Source organism: Clytia hemisphaerica, unplaced genomic scaffold (genome assembly GCF_902728285.1).
Source record: "Clytia hemisphaerica strain Z4C2 unplaced genomic scaffold, Clytia hemisphaerica genome assembly, whole genome shotgun sequence".
Lineage (NCBI taxonomy): Eukaryota > Metazoa > Cnidaria > Hydrozoa > Leptothecata > Clytiidae > Clytia > Clytia hemisphaerica.
Window position 1 is genome coordinate 1,558,075 of NW_027104166.1, and position 24,190 is coordinate 1,582,264.

The 24,190-nt window shown below is 34.9% G+C and overlaps 1 protein-coding gene across 1 annotated transcript in view; it reads right to left on the bottom strand.

Annotated features, from left to right (window-relative positions):
* Window positions 1–393: 393 nt before the first annotated feature.
* LOC136814270 (sodium/calcium exchanger 1-like) overlaps window positions 394–24,190 on the bottom strand; it is a 31,212-nt gene continuing 7,415 nt past the window's right edge. Inside the window, 7 exon segments of the mRNA XM_067070791.1 lie at window positions 394–485; window positions 3,650–4,069; window positions 4,287–4,715; window positions 4,975–5,150; window positions 6,875–8,323; window positions 8,325–8,699; window positions 9,649–9,910. Coding sequence (XP_066926892.1) covers window positions 3,687–4,069; window positions 4,287–4,715; window positions 4,975–5,150; window positions 6,875–8,323; window positions 8,325–8,653 — 2,766 coding nt within the window. The 5' untranslated portion in view covers window positions 8,654–8,699; window positions 9,649–9,910 and the 3' untranslated portion in view covers window positions 394–485; window positions 3,650–3,686.

Genomic DNA, 24,190 nt, shown 5'->3' on the forward strand with positions numbered 1-24,190 from the left:
TCAAGAAGCCGTTTTTAACGATTCAGCGTGCGGCCACTTTAAGGCACCATATGACATCTCGTCAACAAAAATCGAACTCTGCGATCAATTTTCTCATTTTGTTTACATATTAACATTGATGTAACAGTACGATTCGAAAGCTGATAACAAAATATATATGAACCACAAGGAAACAAAAATGGCCGAAGTGATTTTCCTCGACCTTGCGGGGCCGCCCAGCTCAGCACCGATGTCTTTATGATATCTGCGATACATCAAAACAGCTATGCATATAATAGCCAGGATACAGAATACAAGTACAGAAAAGCCTAATGAGCCGGCCTGCACTTCAAATTTAGTTCCGTTGGCGGCATGATAAATTGCGGCTACGGACCAGGCTAATCCAATACCGAGGAATACATTAACGGAATTCGATCCGGTAACGTTCCCGATGGAGCCGTCCGCTGTTTCGTCGTTGATCGTCGCCACTTTGCTCGCAAATGTATCTGAAAACAAAAGAAAGAAGAAATCAACAGCTTGTATGAAAAAGGTTTGATACTTAGACCATAGTCATTATAAAAAACCCGATCTGGTAATGTATCGTTTTAGTTTTTGGTCAGCCCCGATGACCCTTCAAATTCCTTTTTTCCAGCCGCCGCCACCGCAACTTAAGAGTTTGGTTTTTTTATTCCGATTTCCCGATATCACTTTGATTTCTAAACTTTCTTCCGATCGGGTTAACTTTTTGCGTACTTTTAGCGTGCGTTGTTTTTACAGATCATAATGTGGTGTTTCAAGATGGCGGCTCAAGCAATAAGTCTTTTTCGTTCGTTCGGTGTTTATCTCTTGCCAGCTTTTATTTATACAATCATTACATCTTGTTGAAATGGCTTTTAAACTTATAACTAAGGAAGATGCAACACTGGAGTTAGATTATAAGGATGTTCTTTTCTTTAAAGTATGAAGATTCTAACTTATTTGCTCAAGTTTTTTTCCTGAATTGTGAGTAATTTTTTTACATGCTAGACCTCATTTATTTATTTTGTAGCATGAAAACATATTTTTTCATTTTGGACTTGAATATAGAATAACCACCAACAATTACTGGAAATTGATGGATTGTATATATATTACAGTTCACAGCTTAATTATCTGATTATTCACAAAAATAATCAATAATGTTTTCTCGAACTTGAGTGTTTTCTATCTTTTGATTTGATAGGCATTTTATATGCTTGTTCTTCTGGACTTGGAGATAATATTGATAAAGTGTAAATGGAAATTGATCAAGTATATTAAAGTACTGCTCCTATGTGAATTTGAGAAAGACCGAAGTTCTTCATCAAATTATTGACGCAAAAATGATTTTTTTCTAGACTTGCGTTTTTCACTGGCAGCTACGTTTGTTTTTTTGGACCGACTTGGAGATAATTATGATAAAGCGTAAATGGAAATTGATCAAGTATATTAAAGTACAGCTCCTATGTAAATTTGAGAAAGAACGAAGTTCTTCATCAAATATTGATGCAAAAATGATTTTTTTCTAGACTTAAGTTTTCACTGCGATTTGAAAGCAGACACTTGCATTTTTTCTTTTTGACTTGGAGATAATTATGATCAAGCGTAAATGGAAATTAATCAACTATATATATTTAAAGTGCAGCTCCTATGTAAATTTCAGAAAGGCTGAAGTATTCTTCATCAAATTATTGACAGAAATTATGTTTTTCTAGACTTGCATTTTTTCACTGTGATTTGATGGCGGACACTTATACATTTTGGACTAATAATGATAAATAATAAATGTATATAAATGGATTAAATATTTTTTAATAGATAGATATTGCACTTTTAAGCATATTTAGGCTCAGATTAGGGAAAATACAGTACAATAATTACAGTCTTTCTGGGACGACACCGGGTATATATGCTAAACATAAAACTTTAAATTTGAATAAATTTTAGATTGGTGTAAACTTTATTTTGAATTTTTCATTGCTTATTATAAAAAACATGTAGTTTTAAGCTAAACTATTTCTCTGCAGTTAAGATGAATAAGAATGACACCATTTTAACTTTTACTGATTTACAGGGAGTTTCTAAACGTCGACCAGAAATGACGACCACGACCGGCGACCACGACCAGCGACCAGATAAATTTGGGTTATCGAGTTTTTTTCTCTTTCTCCAACGTAGAGTGTCTCTCCTAATCATTTGAATATATTTAATAATGAAGAGTAAGTAAGCTCACCCCTGTCTCATATAATTAAAGCCACATTCCAAATACGTAAAACAACCATTTTGACGCTCTTGAAGCTTGATTATGGTATCAATTTCTATCCTTTTGTATTATCAGCATCACAATAATTAGTGGCACAAAATATTTTGTAAAAGGTTTGAGAAGCATTGTATTTCATCATCAGATTGTTATTTCTATCGAAATTAGTCATTTTGTCAGCATAAAGACAATAGAATAATTGATACTTAATGACCCTGTCAATATTTTTGTCAAATAGTGTCACTTTGTCAAGAAAAATGACTGGTTACTTCAAAGGTCACTTTTTAGTATTCTGAGGACTTGATTTAAACGTTCTCTACGGTGGAGAGAGCAGATTAACTCGATAATCAAAATTTATCTGGTCGCTGGTCGTGGTCGCTGGTCGTGGTCGCCATTTCTGGTCGATGTTTAGAAACTCCCTGATTTACAGCATCTTTGTTTTTGAAACTTTTTTGATTTTTTGTCCAGCTTGAGCTTGAATATAACTATAAATCTAAGCTTAATAAAAAATGAAAAGTGTATACAATTTTGTGATTTTTGATAAGTACAGTATGCCTTGCTTTTAACTTCCTTGCAAGGATTTTTATTTTCATGAATCTGTAGCCTATTGTCGCTGTTCATCTGTATATCTAATTTTTATTATTTAAATATCTATCCTAATTAAGAGACGAATAATTATTCTGTCATACAGATTGTAACATGGCATATTTTCGTTAATCCATATTGTATACAAACGTAACTTTGATGATTTTTTCACTCTCGTTTTAGTAAATCATATCAATTTTTAACAACATATCTTTCTAATCATATTAAGCAATTTAGGCTGACCTTCCAGCGCAGCTGGTTTATTTGTTCAATTGTCTTTTGTGGAGACAAAAGCCTTCCAGACCAGTGTTTTTATAATGACTATGATTAGACTATGAGTAAAAGACATCATAAATTATGTGGATGGAGGGTCAAAGGTAGAGAACTAGAGTGGTCTGAATTTGATAGGTAGCAGGGCAGTTTTTTGGAGCAGAGAAATACGAATATCAGTGTGTCAGTCATAACGTAATGTTGTTTAAAAAGTGCAGTTTATTTTACGTTAATAGTGCAGTTGGTTAGGTAGAATAATCTTGCAATCTTTGGTAACTATCTGGCATGTTTCTGACTGTCTACTAAGCTAGCTATTATGGTTAACTTCAAGCTGCACATGGTTATTGTAGGCGCACAAAATCCATTCAGCTTTAAGTGATATTGGTTAAAAAATCAGTCAGGTGTTAGGTCAGAAATACCAATCGTGAAAATCGGTTTTTCAAATGACCTGTCGTCAGTCAGTCGGTAGTTAGTCATGGTTAGTTAACGTCAAGTCAGTATATCATCGGAGAAAAATGTTTTACAAGAGAGCCTTACATGCCATCCATTTTTTCGGTTTTGTTTCGATTTTGGTTTAGAATCCAGGATTGATATGGCAATACGTTTGCAATGATGACATAATAATGTAGATGATCCACAATCCAGCGCACACTGATGACGTAATGTAGCGCGCTTTCTTGGGACCACCTAACTCAGCACCAATGTTAGGATTAAAACGTCGATACATCATAATACCAATACAGATTAAAGCTTCAACGCAGAACACCATAACAGAGAAGCCAAGTGCTCCAGGGTCGACTTCGAATTTGTCTCCATTTGCAGCATGATAAATTGCAGCGACTGACCAAGCGAGACCAATACCGAGGAAAACATTGACAGAGTTTGACCCTGTCACATTTCCAATGGAGGAATCTGCTGTCTCGTCGTTTATAGTTGCTACTTTACTGGCAAAGGTATCTAGTGGGGAAGTAAAGGATCAGCATAACATAATGATCAAAAATTATCATTTTCTAGCGATACTGAAAAAGTTTTTGAATGATTATTTGTGTACATGCATTGAAAATATTATCTTGCGTGCGATTTTATTGACATTATTGTGAATTTTATTTTAAGTATATCAAATACCTCAAACTTTATATACAACCAGATTGTAGATTAGAGATCTGGTGCCTACCTGGTAAACTGGTTCCCAAAGCAACAAAGGAGATGGCGACAACACTGTCAGCAAGACCAACAGTGCAACCAAAATGTGATGCAATATCTCCAGTCAAAGTTGTTAATAAACCAATCATAAGAATGGCCACAACAAAACACCCCCAGCCACCCCAAATGTCGGTGGGTGGAACAAGTGCAAAGAAGACTTTCCAGAAAAGACATAAGTAATGCATGACGTAATCGAAGTAGGATGGTTCGACAGGTTCACCAGAGCCATCTTCATCTTCATCATCACCACCAGCTTCTACTTCAAACGCTTCTTTGAATTGTTCCATCCAAGAACTCGATTTGAGAAAGTTGGCCATGTTGGCTTTGACTAACATATTGTCGATGGTGTTCTTGAACTCTTTACATTCTACAATGTGAACTTCACATCTCTTGTGTTCACCTGTTAAATGAGGAAAGGATTAGAAATTATTTTCAGGTTCTGGTCATTGATAAAGGTGATAACTTGCAATACGGGATCAGGAGAATAAAAGAGGGCCATTTTTTAAAAGTCGTTCATTGTCAGATTGTCATTAACAGATTTTCGATGTAAATTTCACGCTGGTATAAGGAAAGGAACATCTAGCCTTCATGCAAAATTTAGAGAGCTTAGATTCCTGATACTCTTGGATATTCTCAACCAAAACAAAAGGAGAGCTTACCAAGAGCTGGTTTTCCTGCTTCTAAGATTCGTCTCATCTCTTCATTTTCAATTGTGTCCAAATTTGAGATGTGAGTTTTCTCGAAATGGACAATCTTGGGTTCACCGAGAACCACGTTGAAGACTCGGTGTTTTTCATACTCTTCTCCATCAACAATGGGAATCTCAATGGTCTTCCTGTTAACGAACACAGTGGAGTATTTAGTATGAAAGAAGATTAAGGTATTTTCGATAGGGTCAATTTTGAATGGAGCTTAGGAGAGTTATAAAATCGATAAAGACCGAAACCCATTTTTTCCAGTTCAATCCTCATCCAAGACAAAGAGATTTTATTCGTAGACTAGATTTACTCAAAACTTGAGTTTTGTTTATTTCTATTCCCAAAGAGTTGGAATCTCCACGAGTTAATTTCAAAGTCTTATCAAAGTCATTTACTTAGTCCCCCAAAAGCATGATTAAGGCTTATCCTTCAAAACAAAACTGAAGGTCAAAGTATCTGATTGATTGAAGTAAATTTTGATCAAAAAGAAGAAAAAAATAATCTAAACATGGGTCTGTAAGCAAAAGTTGGATATATATAAGATGAGCCATTAGATTAGCTGCAAAATCCTAATCCCCTTAATCAAAATTACTTCTATTATATTATTCCTTAATTGAAGTAAATCCATCTGGTTCTCTTCAAAAGTATATTTATTGACAACAGATTTCATAGGAGGGGACAAGGATCAAGGCTAGATTATCCGCCATCAAAGACACGAGAAAAAACTTCAAAAGAATCCCAACCCCCGTGACAAAATGTGAACCAAATGATTGGCAAGTTGTGTTGAGGAGTTTAGAAGGGGCGGAACTTTCAAGTGTCACTCAACATAAAAGCTTAATATTTAAAGTAAACATTTAAATTAAAGACATGAAAATACTGGTTTTAATATCATTGTTTTCGTATAGCGTATCCAACGATGCTCAACAACATGAAAAATATCGACCTATTTGAAAGCTGTTCTTCAAATATCGAGATCAGATCGGTCAAAAAGATCGAATATAATGTTAAACGTTAGCTCGAGTTTCCTTTAAATAGTCGCTAGGTCATTAGAAGCCTCAAATATACTGTATCACCAGATATATAAAACAGTGAGAAACTCAAATAAAATTGTTGTAGTTTGGAAAGGATCATACTGTGCTATAATATAGAGACATGGAATTTTACTTGCTCTATTTTGTGTGTGATGAGACTAAAAACGAAAAGCTATCAATATCTATAGTTTAAACAAGAAGGCTAACCATTCGGAATGTGAAAGAAGAGAGCAGCGTGATCGAGTGATTGTAAAAACAAATTATCCCGGGAGCCGATACGATAATCTCTGCAAGTAGTGGATTTATCTGCAAGACACATTTACTTTTTTTTTCAACATTTTTCTGTCCTTCTTTCTTTACTTTATGATTCATAAGACGACTTTCAAAAAGCAAATTGACTTTTAAGAGACAATATCGGTATATATCGGCACTTACGTAAATGCAGTGTGCAGTAAAATACCCCCAGCGAAGTTTTGAAATTTTATAAATTCCTCAAAAACTATGATGCAAGCTGTGCCACTTCAAAATATTGCATTATATTCTTAATTTAATCATTCTAAAGGAATACGGTAAACAAAACTGCCGAACTGAGATACACGTTTTTTTTTATAAGAACAAACTATATAAGAACTTAAGGCTTTGATGGCCAAAATGTTAAGAACATCCCAAGACTTCAAAAACTTTAGATGTCTTATAAGAAAATAAAAGTGGAATGACCCTAGGGATATCGTTTCGAGTCGAGCCATACTTTACAAAGACCAGACACTTCGTTTCAAAGAAAAGAAAAAGTAAAGATAAAGAAAACAAGGAAAAAGAAAGTTTTCACTTACACAGTTTCTTCATCATTGAATTCGATTTCACCGATAATATCTTCGAAGTCTTCGCCACCTCCTTTAGCCGTCCCTTCTTCAGTATGATAAGGTACGCGAATGATACCACGTGCGCCGATCAAACGAACTATTCTCAATGTCAACATACCGACTGTCTCCATGACTTCAAATTTCTCATGTTCGAGCGTGAAAACACCGGGATAATCATCATCGAGAATGGTAATCATTGCTTTGTCTGGTTGGCCCAATGCGGTCGATTCGTCTCCTTTCCCGTTTTCTGATCGGATACCGGTTAATTGGACGTGGAAATATTCATCTAACTCGAAGATATCATCATCAATGATGTTGATGGAGATGGTTTTGGAATTATCACCAGGAGCGAAGCACAAGGTTCCTTTCGCTGGTTCGTAATCCGATCCTTCTTCAGCGGTGCCTTGAACCGTCTCGTAATCAACGTAAACGGTATCGAAGAGCCGTTCACCAACGCGTACGACCGTCACATAGCAAGTGCCACAGCTTTCAACAACCGTGTATTCAGAGGGATGGAAATAAACACATGTTCCCTTGATGCCAGCTTTGGCAACGTTTTCGTTCATCTCTCTGATTTCCGCTTGTAAGGCTGCTTCCTTGCTGTTCTTCTTGTCTTCCGCGCTCGTTTTCAGCCTCAAAATATTCCCTTGACCCGTCATACGATGTGTTGCTTGGATACGGTAGAAGGCACGTGATTTGTGTTGTAATTTCAAATTTTCTTGCTCAACCAAGTGTTGGAGAGTGCTGGCGTCGGCATCAGGGTTCTTGGCGCGTGCGCGGTGGTATGCTTCCATTGCGATCCTCTTCTTTTCATTCATGTGTTGCTCAGGATCATCACCGCTCTTGAACGCCAACAACTCGATGTCTTTGTCAAAATCAACGTGGTTTTTATCGTTGTTTTCTTGATTCCCATCTTTGACAGCAATAGCCAGTACATCTCCGTCTCCTGTTTGAACAACGGTATGTCCGTTCTTCTTCGTCTTCCGGATCTTCTTCCGGATGAATCGGTAAAAGTTCATTTTCACGTCAATAGCGAAAGCTGTACCCACCATACCAGGAAAGCATAAGAGAGTAACAATACCTTCCCAAACTTCTATTTCTCCTGGTGAAAAGACAGATAAAATACAGTACATCCATACGTAAGCCAGTACAGAGCATGACGCCGTGAACGCAAAGACTCGTAAATGCTTGATACGTCGTATGTCTTCACCGGGAAGGACGGAAACGCAGACAGCTGTGATCATAAACAGATTGAAAGCTGCAGAGCCAACAACTGTTGAAGGTCCTAGCTCACCAGCCTTGAAACCTCGTCCAATAATTTCAATAACTGACAGCAAAATCTCAGGTGCAGAGCTACCTAAGGCCATCAGTGTTAAATTAGAAACAGTTTCATTCCAAATTTTGACAGTCACCACCTGTTTTACCGGTGACTCTGTCTTTGATGGTGATCTCTTTTTCTTGCGACGTAATGATTTCAATGGAAGCCATAAAACGATCTGAGATGATGGAGATGCCCAGGAAAAAGTAAAACATGACCACTAAGTAGACAAAAGCACGTGCCGCGATCCAAGCTTTGCCGTCATTATTACCGGGTGTTGCCCATACCGGCAAGGCGATACCGTCTCTACATTGTGTGACTGCCCGAGCACAGTTATCCGGGGTAGTTCCGTTAGCAACGGCCGCTTCTGCATTGTAAAAGTTCAAAGTCAAAATAACGAATAGAAAAGTAGCAATTGATAGCTTCGTCATGGCGATGCTGTTTGAAGGGTTCGTTTAATTGATCTGGTGAAAATTTCTGTAAAGAAAAAAAGATAAAAGAATCTATAAATCAAGTAGTGGGGAAAGTTCTAGATTCTAGAGTTGCGACGCTAGGTGTTTGAGTGACACCTATTGACAAAGCGGTCACCGGCCAGAATAACATGAATGTATATTTGAACTAAATGAAAAAGTATTGAGACTGTGTGCATAATCTAAGTCAATGCACCCAAAACAAAAAGCAAAACAGATAGAGACAAATCTCAGCTGATTTTTTTTATCTTGGTTCCACAGTTCACCGTATGACTGCATTTCTTGAAAATTAAGAAAGATCAATAGGTTTTAAGTAGGTTATTTAGCAAATCTCAATGAAGGCAATTAGTGACATCAATGGCTCAACTAATTTGAACAAAATGGTTTGATTACTGACAGTCAATCAAAAGACCGAGAGTCGAGACAAAAATGGTTCGACAAATCTAAAAACATTTTAAAGCAAAATAGATAACTTATAAACAGATGTTGCTCTAAACTTCAGCACCGACCCCTGTTTTACCCACAAGCCTTTGCGAAAAAGCATCTATCGCTCCTACCGAATGTTTCTTGTACCCATTAAATCATCGAAAATGATTCGGAACTCTGCTCATCGATTGTATCATCAAAATTGGCAAAGTGGAGAATATTTTCGCAACAGCTTTGCATTGCTGATGTCAGAACAACTCACTTAAGAAATGGAGAACGCAAATGATTTGGACTCTGATACGATACGGAAATACGTTTTAAGGCATTGATAAGGAAACCTTTCTCCTCAAAAAGAAGACAAGCGTTATGGTAACCAAAAAAGTGATTAACCCTTTCGCAATACGGCTAAATTCTTTACAGACCAACTCTTTTGGCTAGGGACTAAAATGTTCAACATTTAGTATATAGTAGTATCAAGTTGTATATATCATTTCAGATATGATGAAATATTAATAAAAATGGCCACTCACCTCACATAAAATGCATAGTAACAGCCAGTGAAAAGATCTTTAAGCAAATCAAGCAACTCCAGCCAACCAGTCACGTTGCCGTGAGCAAAATCGGTTTGATTGATCCAATAAAATGGTCAAACAAGGTATTTTCCAGTGGACAGTTGTTGGGCTTTTGATGAAATTCCAACTAACCTGAACACCTCTTGCCCCTTCCAAAGACCAATATCAAGAAAGAGAGAGATGGCCAGTTGACATCGCAGCCTTTCTAAATGTTCTTTTTCTAAAAGAAAACAAATTGAATAGCATGAACAATGGAAGAATTCTTCACCAGACAAAGAACTTGAATAGAAACAATAACGAAGTAACAAGTGATGACATGAAGTTTGAGATTTTAGTTCTGCGTTCTTTGTCACGTTCAGACGTTTCAAAAGATTAAGTAAGGATAATGTGTGTCACACAAAGGTCAAACAAAAGAAACGCGAGTGAAGTTCTGACCTGTTTCGTGAAAAAGCGTGTCCGAGAAAGACTCCGATCTCGAAATTAAGATAACATGTCCGGAATGAGGTCTTCAGAGAGAGTGTGCACTCGATTATCTAGAGATGAATCTACTTGATCAGTTATTAGATATGATACCAAAAGTGTACCACAATGCAACGCGCCTTAGTTTCAACTTGTTTTAAAAAGGGAAGGCAAGATTGATAGGTTTTGTATCGAAGGAAGAGACAGAGAGACTTGCAAAAAATAGAAAAAAACTTAAACCAAAGATGTGTTGCTCTTAAAACTTTAAATTCACTTTAATCTGCAAGTTTAAGTCAGTGATAAAAGAAAACATACATCCATTTCTTAAACACTTATCATTCAAATATTTCAAATGATTAATGAGACATAAGTCACGTGACCACATCAGAACGTTGTTTGGACGTCCATACAACATACACGCATGCGCAATTTGAGCGAACATAATGTTCTTGACACTGACTCGCATTCCAAGACACCCTTTTCATGATGCAATCCTACACAAACGGGTTGTCAGAGCAAGAATAAGGACAGACGCCTCCCCCTTGATGGAGCCACGCTTCAAAAAATGATGAATAACAAGACAACGAAGCATGTTTCATAAGGATTTAGGAAATACGCGAGAACAAGAGTCATGATTTATCACTCAGCAATACCAACAACTTCGCACAGGAAAGACTTTCAATGCTAAGTCAACTATCAAGCGCTTTACCTCTCATAACTAAGGCTTAACAATTTCAATAAAATATGTAAATACAGAATGGTTATGAAAGCCGAGATGCATCACTCGTAAAAACCTGTCAATCAATACCATAAGGTGAACAGGCTAAACAGCCGCCAGCTGTTACCTAACACTAGCCTGGAGAACACTCTAAGTCATCATCCAAACCATAATATGGTAACGCAAGCCACTGATGGGTAACAACCATGTTCAAAATGTAAACATGAACGATCGAAACCATCAAAACATTCCATGCTCCCTCTCAGCATCTGTTCAAAACTACACAATATTAAACATTTTTTGTTTGACAAATCTCTATCCATCATATCTCCTCTATCCAAAATAAGCTTAATTTTATGATTGTACAATAACGCGATTGAATTTAATATAACAACAAGGCATCATGCCATAACACAAAAAAATCCTTTCTTTTCTTTTCAATTTTTGTTGAGCCGCATTTATGTGATTTTAAAATAGACTAGGGGGTAGTTTAGAATGAGATTTCTCTTTTTATTGAATTGTAGTTTTTGTAGTGTCTATTGGAGCAACTAATCTACCGATTTATAATGATTTTGTGCTCGATATTATCAGAACAAACAAATTGACTTGTTATAGACTTTATGCTTAATTACATGAACGTATTGAGAGCGAAGTTCTAGGCATCATAATAATATTGATGAATGTTTGACAGAAAATGACAACAGCTCCGGAAAGATGACATCATCATCGAAAAAAATTGAAAGTAAAATCTGTTGTGTACTACGTGCTCATTTACATTCTGATATTTGATGAAACAATTCCGGAACATCTTTAGAATAAGAACAGAATTTCTCGGAATATGGGAACAACCCTGGGATCGACTTCAGTATTTTCTTCACCTATTCGGAGAACACATTGCAGCTGTTGTGAAAAACTCACCCTAGACCCTGGACAAAGATCTAAAATCTACAAGCATGAAAAAATTCATTTGACTCCGGGTTCCACTTAAACAAAAAGTTTGCAAGATTTCAGTAAAGTTTGACAGTATTTTGTTCGATGCAGTATACATAGGCTGGCTCTAGATTGAACAAGAAAGAAAAAAGATAAATATGTAGAATTTAAGAACAAGCAGTGGAGGCAATGCTAAGGTAACTCTATGTAAACATAAACACAATCAAGCAATCCTAAAAAGTAAGCAAGATGGAGTAACTTTATAATTTCCACATTAAGCTACATGAGAACATGCACAAGAACTTATGAAGAATCTTCTCTTTCTCACCCAATAAAGGATATCAAAGGTCAAGTGTCTAGCTGAGAAGTGACCTTGCAAAATCATTATTTATCATCAGATATCAGAAATGATGCTATTCTTAGGTTTATCTTTAAGTAACCAGGAACAACCAATTTAGTCTAGAGAAATTCTACTCTATGCGAATATCTGAAAAAAGGTGTCTACAATCTTTACTTTAATCATGGAGAAGGAATTGTGCCATCCAAATACTCTTCTAAAAGTTTGATTGATCTGTGGAAACTTTTGAAACCTTCGGATGTCCTTAACATGTTCTTGTTTTCACCATTTTGTGAGTATAGTCCATTTTCCTAAAAAATTGGGTGTTTTAGAGTCGGCAAAGCCCTAAAATATTCTCAACTTGTTCTTAATAGCCCCTAATATTTTGGCCATCGAAGCCATATGTTCTTATAAAAAACGTGCAACAAGTTAAGAGACACAGACTGATTGTGTTTAATGAGAGGCTGACAAAACTCATCATACATAAGGTCAAAGACCTTAGTAGAAAGTCCTCCTCGTGAGAATATACTTAGTTGAAAGAATCACAGTTATTGGATTCAAAGGTAATTGTTCAAGCAGACATGCTAAAAAGTGATTTTCCAAAAAAAGCAATAAAAAACAAACAGTTCAAATTTGACTGCGCCAAGGGAGGAGTAGACAAAAATGAGAACTTTTGGGCTTTCTTTCGAAATTTAGACCCGATAAAATGGATGAGGTTATTACGTGAAGATAATTTTAAAATGACACTTTCTGCAACAAACCTCCCTAAGCAAAAAATACAGCAATTTTTCAAATAGAATTTACTCCAGTCAACGAGTCAAGGGTACGATGCCTATCAAAAATTTAAAAGGTAGTACTGGCTCCATATAAAATACACTACTGTATCAACCAATGAAGGATGTTTGGTAATAAAAAAACAGAGATTGAGTGAGTGGGTTTAATAAAGATACTTTCCCCATGTTAAACAAGTTGAAACATGATTTTCCTTATGGTAAGGAAACCAGAAAAGATGATCCGACCCTCTGTTACAAATGATAAAAATCAGTGAGAAAGCTGACAGATTATCCCTCGACAAAATGAAAAATTTGGTCCACCTTTTCTTTCGGAACCTGTGTAACAAAAGAGAGATCAAAAGTTGAAAAGTTTTTGTAAGCATGTGGTCCAGTTCAACATATATGAAATATGAAATATTGCTTTCATCTTTTCCTCTTGGACGCTCTTATATACGACAATCTCTTCTATCCGTCTCTCTTTAGGTAGTTTCAACGGAGCAAAAAGTGAAAAAAAATCAAGCAATTTTCAGAAGCAGGCACGGCACGCCGAAAATCAAAAAGAAATCTTTAACATGTTATCACTTTCTTTAAAAGGTAGAAACTAAAACTCGGGAGATCTTCACCTTCGATAACACTTTTTTCTTCATTTTTCTTCAATTTCGTTAAAAACTAAAACTTTCTTAAAAGGAAAAAGTATAAATCTTGTGAGGTGTAAACATCAGAAAACTACACGAAAATGTAATTCTCTTCAACAAAAACAGGAACTCTACTAGTTTCAACTAAAAAAATGCCCTTTATCACAGAAGGCTTTCTTTCCTCAAAACCTAATCATCAGAAAAAATTGGGCACGTAATTTCATATCACGAACCGAGGCTAACACAACTACAAACAATGAAGTATAAGCCCGAAGGGCTAGAATCGAATCCCTAACCTTTCTCAGACAAGAAAAAGTGAAGCTTTACAAATAAAAAACCAGCCGGGTCGCGCTAGGCCGCACAACTTTGGTAGGATTTGTTGGCTTCAAATCCTACCAAGGAGATTCAGATCTAGCCCTTCAGGCTTATACTTCATTGACTACAAAAGTACGATTCCGGCGATCTTTCATTTCCCGTTGAAAAGGAGAAGGTAAACTTTTCTCATTCAGCTTTCTTCAAAACATTGAATTTTGCTCACTCCTCGTATTTTTTCGTAAACACCATTTCATAATTCTTATAATCAAAGAAGAACATAAAACACGAAGAAGAAGAAAAACATTGTTTCACACGTTTCTCTTACTTACGACGAACGAAAGAAGTGAAAATCAGATAAAACTTTTCCCAAGAACAAAGACAAATGGTTACAACAGTTAACGGTAGAAGAACACAAAGGAAAAGTAATCTCAGAGAAATTTTCCATTATCATTTTGATACTGCACAAAAAACATGTGACCCAAAAATAAATGAGCGGATGGTATTAATTCAGCGAAACACGAAAAATTCGGGCCTTTAGGGGAAGTGGGCACGGGTAATGTGCCAGTGGTAAAGGCTCTAATTTGGTAAATCTGTTCACACCTCTAGAGTCCATAAAAGTATCCCTAAGATCACCAAAATCGCAAAGTTCCTGTAACCCAGTACAACCCCCCCCCGTAATATTGGACCCGAAAAAAAAAACAGTGACCACTAGTGAGTAACATAAATCATCCTAAATTTTGTTTTCTAGAAAAATTTAAACTTTTATTCAAAGCTAAATAATATCCCTCATATTGCAAATAAGAAAGAAAATATGAGAAAAACATATAAAGAACATGGAGAGTCAAAAATGAAATATTATTTGATTTTGATAGGATCAAGGAATACACAAAAAATAAGAAAAACGGTTTTTTGGGGCAAAAAAAGAAGAATTACAGGGGGTCGAGAGACTGTTAAAAACAATATAGAAAGAAAATTTGTTTTGAGTGAAGAATAGAGTAAAATCGAGGAGACAGCGTGATATCGGTCCTTTTTTTAAATATACACAAATAATGGAGTGACGAGCGAAAACAAAAACGCCTGAAAAATATGTCTATCCTGACATCTTCTTGATGAAGCGGTAAAATTGCACCATTCAAACACCCCCTCCTCACAGAACCACTGGTGCGCCTTTCCGCCAGAAAAATTAGCCAAAGTATCGTCCCCGGTGGAAAATTATCTTCCAATTTGGGTCCCCACTGAAAATAATGAAATAAACCAATCCTCACTGCAAAATATTGCACTATTGTGCTAAACCCTACTGGGTCTGTGAGAAGGGGGTGTATTCAACTAAAAATATCAAATTTCCCCATAAAAACTTTGGACTAAGCTTTCACACCATTTTCACTTGTTGAGAGATTTGTTATAATAATTGAAAAACAATAGAACAATGGATCTACAAAATAAAGCAGTTTGATTATGATTAAGGCCTAATTTTTCAGTGAGAGGGGAAACACTTCAATTAAGCTTAATGAAAGTAGTGAGTAGTCGAGTAAATCCTACACACTTCCATAAAGGCTTATAAACAAATATCTAGGAAAAAGAAAAGACGCCATTTCTGGCCTACATCTCAAGCCGAGCTTGTTATGTTACTTTCAATATTAGAATATTTTCAACAAGAAAAAAAATCACTATCTTGAAAATAATTTTTTTGAACTACGCTGATTTCTCCTCTTCCCCTCTTCATTTTTTTCCTCTTCACCAAATGAAAAAAAGTGATAACGATAAACTTTGAAATAGAAACGAAAGAGTTTCAGTTCAAAAAGTAAATGTTATAAGTATGCGAGTAGTTGCATAAACTCGACAAATTTTATCAGAAATGAAAAACTCGTCATTGCTGGAAGCGTAATAAATGGTTTAAAGTGTTACAAAAAAATACAAAATTTCAGAGGTCAACATTATCTATCTCCTAGTAAAAATGAGTAATGCCGTGAGAACTTTCCAAGCAGGTTTCAATGCTAGTTTTTAGTGTATTTACGGTGGGGTCAGAGTTCAGTGTATTTTTCAACGAGGATGGTATTTTAGAATATATTTTTTCGTCAGAGAAGAATTTTTGACCTACTCTTTCAGATCAAGACAAAATCGACAGCAAGGTGCAATACTGTATAATATTAAAGGGGCATGTAAGTGTGAAGAACATAACTACTTTTACCATTCATAAAGTAAGGAAATTTCAAGAATTGAGTTGACAAACGATCCAACATTCTCATTGAAGAAACAAGATACAAATGAAAGGCCGGTCTCCACTTTCGCGCAAAATGGGCGAGGTTTTTTCTTAACCTTTTTTCATCCATTACGTCAATTTCGACCAATAGAATTACTTCATTTTTCAACCGACCAATGAATGACCTTAAAAAAACATCAAAAAGTTTTCGCTCATGTCGCGAAGTGGAGACCGGCCTTAGCCTTTATTGCGTCGTTTCTAAAAGACTGAAAGCAGCAAATTGCTGTCCGAATCTATAAAACTAAGGAACATCGGACACACACAGATATTGAAAAGACCCTTATTTATAAATAGGGATGTTACCAAAAAAATTTCTAGGATTAGTAAGGAGCACCTCCTGTGCGTTCACAGCACTCTCCAGAGAAAACCAAATTTTTTAAACCCAGTTATGGCTTTTCCTTTACATTTCAACCATATGTAAGATTATTTCATATATTTAACTACAAGAATATTAGAAAATTCTGAAAATGAATGTTGCAATCTTCTAATCATATCAATTATAAGAACGATACGGCTCAAATTTTCCAAGAAGTTAATTATATTGTTTTCACTCTCAGATATAAAATTTAACCTAATGTGAACATCCTATACCATAATTTCCATAAAACTCTGACAGCTTTTACAACTATCTTGTATTCTCAAATTCTAATCATTTCTTTGCAAATCTGTAAAACACACGATCTCAATGAATTTAAATAATCACTAAACGTTTGTAGGAAAAAGTCTAAAATATTATTTTGATAAATAATTTAGTCAAAATCAAATCCGAAAAAAAATTTGTTTGATTTCTTATTTTGAAAGGTTTATTGATAGGTCATACAAAGTTTTCCCCCATTAATCCGATTGATTCTGACATATTTATCGAGGATGCGAATAAATTATGCATAACTAGAGTCTGAAAATCTTTGCATAAATTAACGATCAAAATATCATTATTTTCTGTTTATACTTTTTTGATTGAAATGAAAGCGATTTAGCGGTTCCGTAAAAAGAAACCGACTTTTTGAATTAATAATTTTGCGCAATTTTAATCTGAGTGCAAATCACTAGGCGAAACCTAGGATAAATTAAACAAGCGGCTCTTTCAAAAATTACAATGACATAAACAATGACTCATCAAGCCCTCAAGAATCCATATATTTCTCCAGTGAAAAGAAGAAAATGGCTAGTTCACTCTTTTTTTTTATAAGAACAATTTTGTAAGAACAATAGGCTCAAAAATGCCAAAAAATGAGAACAATTTAAGGAGAATGCTGAGACGGGAATAAATTTTAGTCGAATTGGAGTCGGAGTAATGAAAATAAAGTTTTTTAAAGAACAGACTATAAAAGAACACATGGCTTCGATTGCCAAAATGTTAAGAACAAGTTAAGAACATTTTTTAAGGCTTAGGGGACTCAAAAACACCCGATTTCTTAGGAAAATAGACAAAAATACTCACAAATACTTTTGCACCCTAGTCAAATTGTTTGTTACTTTTTCTCAGTTCCATAGTTTTAACTATAGTCTAAAAAAGTGATTGGAATTCAAGTCGATACGTCAAAATGTCAATTAATACATAATAAATCCAGTAAAAGTGGAATTAAAAACTTGATACCAATCAAATTCCAAAAAATAATCTGTTAAAATCTAACAAACTTTATCAATCAAGCTCGCAAAACTCTTGAAACACACCGACATTTTAATCCAATACAATGTTTCAAAGTACTTTCCAACTGATAAAAACTAGGTGTCTATAACTTTCTACTCTTTTGAATAAAGATTCTTTAAAAAGGATCCCGGATCATGAGAGATGAGATACACATGCAAGCTTTTTTCAGATTCCAAATCCCAGTTTTTAAGGGAATTGCTAAAATTACTAGTTGAGCATTCTACTTTAAACATATAGTGAACTCTCTCTAATTTGAACTTCAATTATTCGAATCTTTCTATAATTCGAACTAACTCTCAATCCCCGTCAAAGGGAAATCCTCGTAAAATGCTTTCTATATTATATTATTTTTCTGTAATTCGAACAAAGTAGACTTCCCGTTCGACTTCAAATCAGCTAGAGTTAACTGTAAGATATTTCTATACTTTTAGACGTTACACTCGACAAGCAATGATTAGGGAAAGGGGAACCAACGCTTAAGAGTAGAGTGTCCATATGAGGTATTCGGCTTGTTTTATAATACATTCAGTGGTCAAAGCAGAGATCCTCCTGTCAGACGGAAATGGGGTTTAATAACACTCCAACCTTGGGTTTTTACATAACTTGATCGACGAAATTCGTTTTTTAAAACTTTTGTGAGACGAAAATCGGTCTGAGACGGACGAATTTTGAACACTGTACTTTCAAATAATGAAGCTCGTCAGGCGTGATCGAACATGAAAACACGTGGGTGAAGAAAAACGAAAAAGGGTCTGAATACTCTTTCGCTAGCACATACAGGTTGTAAAGAAAATCATTTGAACCGTAGAAATTAAAGCTAAAAAGAATTTTAGTTGATCAGATAGACATTTTTTTAAAGCTGTTAGGATAGATTTTTATAAAGACTGATGTAGTACTCCCACAGGTCGGTTTGCGTAAAAGTGGACATGGAGACGGTTTGACCCACAGGGATTATAAGAGTGCTTCAATTTGTTGGTTTTTTGTTTTTATATGTTGCTGTTAATATACAAAATCTCACTGTAAAATTTTTTCACCAGAATTGTTTCCAATCTGGAAATATCGCGTTACGTACGGGACATTTTGCGTTACGTACGGGACGGTTTTGAGAAAATTCTAATTTTAAAGCTTTAATTGTAACATAATCCTTCTGTTGTGTGGCATCTTTTGTTGGATCATCCAATGAAGGATAGGTTGAATTAAAATTTTTTGCCTTGTTTTTATTTATAAGTGCTAGTGGGAGAAATGGGCAGAGATTTTACTTCACGGTTGAGCTTTTATGTCCCGTACGTAACAGTTTGGTTGAATGAACTGGTATAATCTTTTGTGAAACCATTATGACAAATAATTTACATAGATTTCTTAATTGATATCTGTGGATCATAACTAAAATTTAAAATTTGCTGTAAAAACCATAGAAAAAAAGATATTTTAACTGATTTGAGCCTAATTGGAGATGGTTCTACGTGAATGTCCCGTACGTAACACCTATAAAATTGGGCATATCTCCCTGAAAGTTTGGTTTAAAATTTGTTTTTTTTCAGTTTTTTGTAAGTTTTCCAGATCCCTCTCTAAAAATGATTGCTAAATTCTCTGAGTCTACATCGTTTTTCCAAAAAACTGCTTAGAAATAAAATTTGTCCCGTACGTAACTTTGTCCTGTACGTAACAACAAATTTCTATTAAATACACAGCTGTTTCTTGAACTATATTTTAGTGTTTACTTCCAATTTTATTGAACATATGATGGCTGTTATCAATCACCTACCTTCAAGACAACTTTTTTCAGTCAGTTGAGTGATTGAGAGGGTCATTGATAGCTGTGAGGGAGTAATACAATCCAAAAGGTTGCAATACAGAGTCCAATCTATATCTATAGTGTGACCCACTAAATGTAACCTGAGATTTCACTGAAACCCTTTTAGTTTTTTCTCTAGCTGTTTCTCTGACTTTATAAGTCATTGGTTTGAAATTTTAGCTGACCCTTTTTCATGATATAATAGAGCCTAGAGATGTGAGGGAGTGTATGTAGTATTTTGAAAGTTTGTCCCGTACGTAACAACAAAGAACTTATGATTATCAGCAATAGTAACATATTCATTTGAGGCTAGATTGCTAACATAAACAAATTATGATAAATCTTATGTTTGTTTTTTAAAGTAGAATAAAACAAGATAATAATGAAACCAGTCAATCAACGAGTAAGAGAGCATCGACAGCGTATGAAAGATTCATTGGGAGGTGAAGTATTTAAAGAGATGAAAAGAGGAAGGGTAGAGAAGATCAGGGAAAAGCAGAAAAAACAACGACTTAAAAATGATGAGGCAAAAGAGGAGTATTGCAAGAAGGGAAGAGCGAGTAAGAGATTACAACAGGCCAGAAAAAGATAAAGTGAGGGACAAGCATCTGAGTTATCAATTTTACAAAGAAATAAACTAATTGGCAAGAAAAAGAGAAAGCAAAATTCTGAAAACATGAGAAAAGAACAGGACACTTTAAAAATTAAAGTTAAGCTTGCATACAACAAGAACAGAAGGCTTAAAAGACAGCAGGCAAGCAATGAGAATGAAACCAGTCAGTCTGCAACCCCAGAATCTGTAAACCTTGATACATTAGTCATAAACAGTGTATCACCTCATGGAAAAAGACGCGCCCTACAAAGATTAGCCTTGAGCAATCCTCCATTAGAAGTCAGTCCGCTTTACGTCTCGATAAGGTGGAAGGTAGGCTCAAAGCCAAAGAAGACACCCGATCTTTTCTTCACGAGAAGGTCATAAATTTCATGAATCAGGACATTAATTCTGTTGTTGTTCCCGATGAAAAGAAAAGTCATAAAATGTCATCAATAAAAACTCTATGGCATAAGTTTGAAGCGGAAAATTATGCTCAATTCTGGCGCTATGTTTCAGAAAATACTATTAAGCCGAAGCCAGAGGACTGGGGTGCATGCTTATGCATGACCTGCATGAACCCTGAGTTTATAAACTATCATGTATAAAAAAAACTTTACCCAATATTAATTTAACAATCGAAGATCTTTCAGAGGTGACAGTCCAGATAGTCAAAACAAATTGGAAGAATTGCACGCCAAAATTAAAGCATGTAAAAAAGAGTTTAAGTACTTGGAGTGGGCAAAAGAAAAAACATCTGGGACAAAGCTTACACTTTACCACACCAACAAAAATTCTTGTTCTGTGAAACTGATTGTTTTCTTGGAAAAGTTTCAGACTTCAAAGCAATTTTTAAAAATTTTGTTACGTACGGGACATTTTTTGTCACCCCCAGTGGCTTTAAAGATGCTATTTTATACTGAGGATTACTTGACCTTACAGTGTTTTATTGCTTTTTTCTTCTCATATATAGCTGTAACTATAATTTTATCTGTTTAAGTGTTTCATGTACTTCTATTTTAGAGTTTATCATAGTTAATATGGGGTAGAATAGGATTTTCCGTTAAAAAATTCATAAATATGTTGAAAATTTTTTGCTTATGATTCTTTCTGTGTGTAACATTTTATTGAAAATTGATGGCAACCATGTAGTAGGAGTGGAAAATGTCAATAAAGGGTATTGCAGGCTTTTTAGAAAATTTTTTTAGTAAATTTTAATGATTGTTACGTACGGGACAATTTTTTGGGTGCCTTCAACATTGAAGTAGCCGCCATTTTCTTTCAGAACAGAATCACGTAGGACTGCTTCGGAATATGAAACTTAAATCCATAAGGTAAATAAAAAACGTCATTACAATAAAAAATTCAAACAACAGAAAAAAAATTTTTTGACCCTTTTTCATGTCCACTTTTACGCAAATCGACCCACAACATTTACACTTATAACCAAAACAAGTCTGTTTACATCATCAAATTTAGTAGATATAAACATAAACATAAAATTGGATATAAATTGGTCTTAAAGATTATAAGCGCTTATGTGATTAAGTTCTTACAACTAAAGCTTTTCAAACTTTAAAGATATCCATTAAATTTTACGTATACAGCTCACCGCTGAATTACTTATGTATGTCAATCGAGGACATCGAGTCATCTAATTTACTTAACGGAAAACAATTCAAGGACTTACACTCAAATCTTTTTCGTAACGAAAGGTTATAAAAAAAATTTCAAAATCTACGTACAGTTTCAGTCTAATTTTTTTGCAGACGTAAAAAAGAAAAACTAAGGAAAAGACTAGGCTGTCTACTCTCTCCGAATAGAAATCCACAAAACTTGAGAGAGTGAAAGTACGCCTACCCAACTGTTTAAATCACAAATGTGCATTAATAAACAGGAAACTCTTTCCCACAGATAAAAAATCTCGGTATTTACAGACTAATTAATGGATCAGAAGGCACATAAGGTAATTAACCATTGACGCAAATCAACGATTAAATTAATTATAAGTCGCTAACGGTACCTATTATTTTTATTCAGGAAAGAAATTCTCTTCTCAGATAAGTCTGATTAGTTGACTGCAGTTTATGCAATTTGAGCTCTGTTTGCAAATTCTCCCAAAATTGTTTTCAAACGGTATATTGCTACTGTATTGTTGTGTATTGTAGTGTTTGGCGTACACTTTTGAAAGAATAATTTACACTCTAGAACAGTTAGGCTCAGAACAATGAGGCTCAAAAGCAGCAAAAACACGAAGCTAAGAAATAGAATGGCTGAATTATGGGCAAATAGCAAAAGTAGTAAAAATCTTGTTAACTTCGTCTTAAAAATAGGAGCAAGACTAAAAACAGTTTTGGCCTCAAAATGAAAAAAAGGGAGAAGGGCCAAGCCTCAAAAAAAAGTTGCTTGATCTTATAAAAAAAGAGTTCATGTTATTTAGGTAAGAGAAAATACCACATGTGGGTCGATGACCACCTTAAAAGAAGCCAAATAAGGAGAACGATAATATGGCCAACTTAATTTAAAAGCTCTAAAATAAAACAAAGCAAAACTTCACCAAAACACTACATCCATTTTGTGACAAAATGTAAGACCAAAATGTTGACATCGAAGTATGCAGAGACTTGACAAAGTGAAATACGATGTTGCGTTGTAAAATGTAACATAAGCAATACACAGAAATACTGTATGCTTGATGTGATGTAGGTATGGAAGAATAAGTCAAAACATATTCTCTACCCGAAAGATAAAGTGTTTTGTTGCTACATACTTCCGATCATGCACGGATAGTGTTCCTAGAATTCAACACAAGACTTCAACACTATCCCAATAACCAACGTTATATTCATTGAATTTCACCTTGAATTCAGAAGCCTCGAATAAACAAGATTCCACAATCATTATAAATTGTAGAGCCCATCAACCAAATGCAATACTACTGTAGCCGTTGTAAACAATTCAGAAACTTACACCTTGAAAGGTCAACATAGCATGTCATATATCAAATCAGAGTAACACAAAAAGACGTCATTCAAAAAGGTTTGCAGATATGTTACCATCAAGCGTCAAATTCTACTTCAAATATTGCAACATACACAAATATGGTGGATACTTTGGTAGAACATGCAGTGTAACAGACATGTATGCTAAATGTCTGTTACAGTAATGCTTAAAGCTTAAACTCTCACAGCATCAAAACAACTACTGCAAGCATTCTCTCCAAGTCGAAAACTCTGAAAGTGCTGGACATGAATATCTTTTTGAAAAAATATCTCTACATTCGCCATTAAAAGAGATATGACATCTCATCAGATCCATCTGAAGTCCTGGACAACTCATGAAGTGTAGTTCTTATTTTGGATGAAAACCACGAGAAAATTATATCTATCATTCATCACGTATAAAGCCAAAGACCGGAATCCCTCTCTCATAAGATTAATATAGAGAGGAGAATAGAATCAGAGTTTTGGTTTTCGTGTTACAAAACAAGTTGAAAGATCACCAAAGGACCAAAAGAGTGTTTTTAATGAAAATATAACAAAATGTGAACTAAACACTGTTTGAGGGGGTTTTTGAAGAGTTGAAAAAAGTTTGTTTTGAATGGAGCGCGCCAATAATGTTATATTTTCAAATAATCTAAAAACTTAATTTGAGTTTATGAGAGCTAAACAGGCTTTCCTGTTTACTGTCAAATAATGTAAATTTAGCTTTAAGAAAATTTATATGGCAAAAGAACATTTTACACACTTAAGTATAAGCCTAAAAGATGTTTAGAATTAAAGCATTTAGGATACCAAAGGTATAAGATACCGCCCCCGCCCACGGGTGTAACATAAATTATATATACTGAGAGTTGCAGTATAATAAGAAAACGTTTTGTAAGATATACACACAGGTCAAAGTAATAAAGTTTGTCTTACAAAGTAACCATGACAATAATTCTCTCAATTTAGAAACAACCGAGCTACATCTTTACAATTTTATTTCTCGTATAAATACACGTTTTTTTTTTATTAGAACACCTTAAATTTGGCT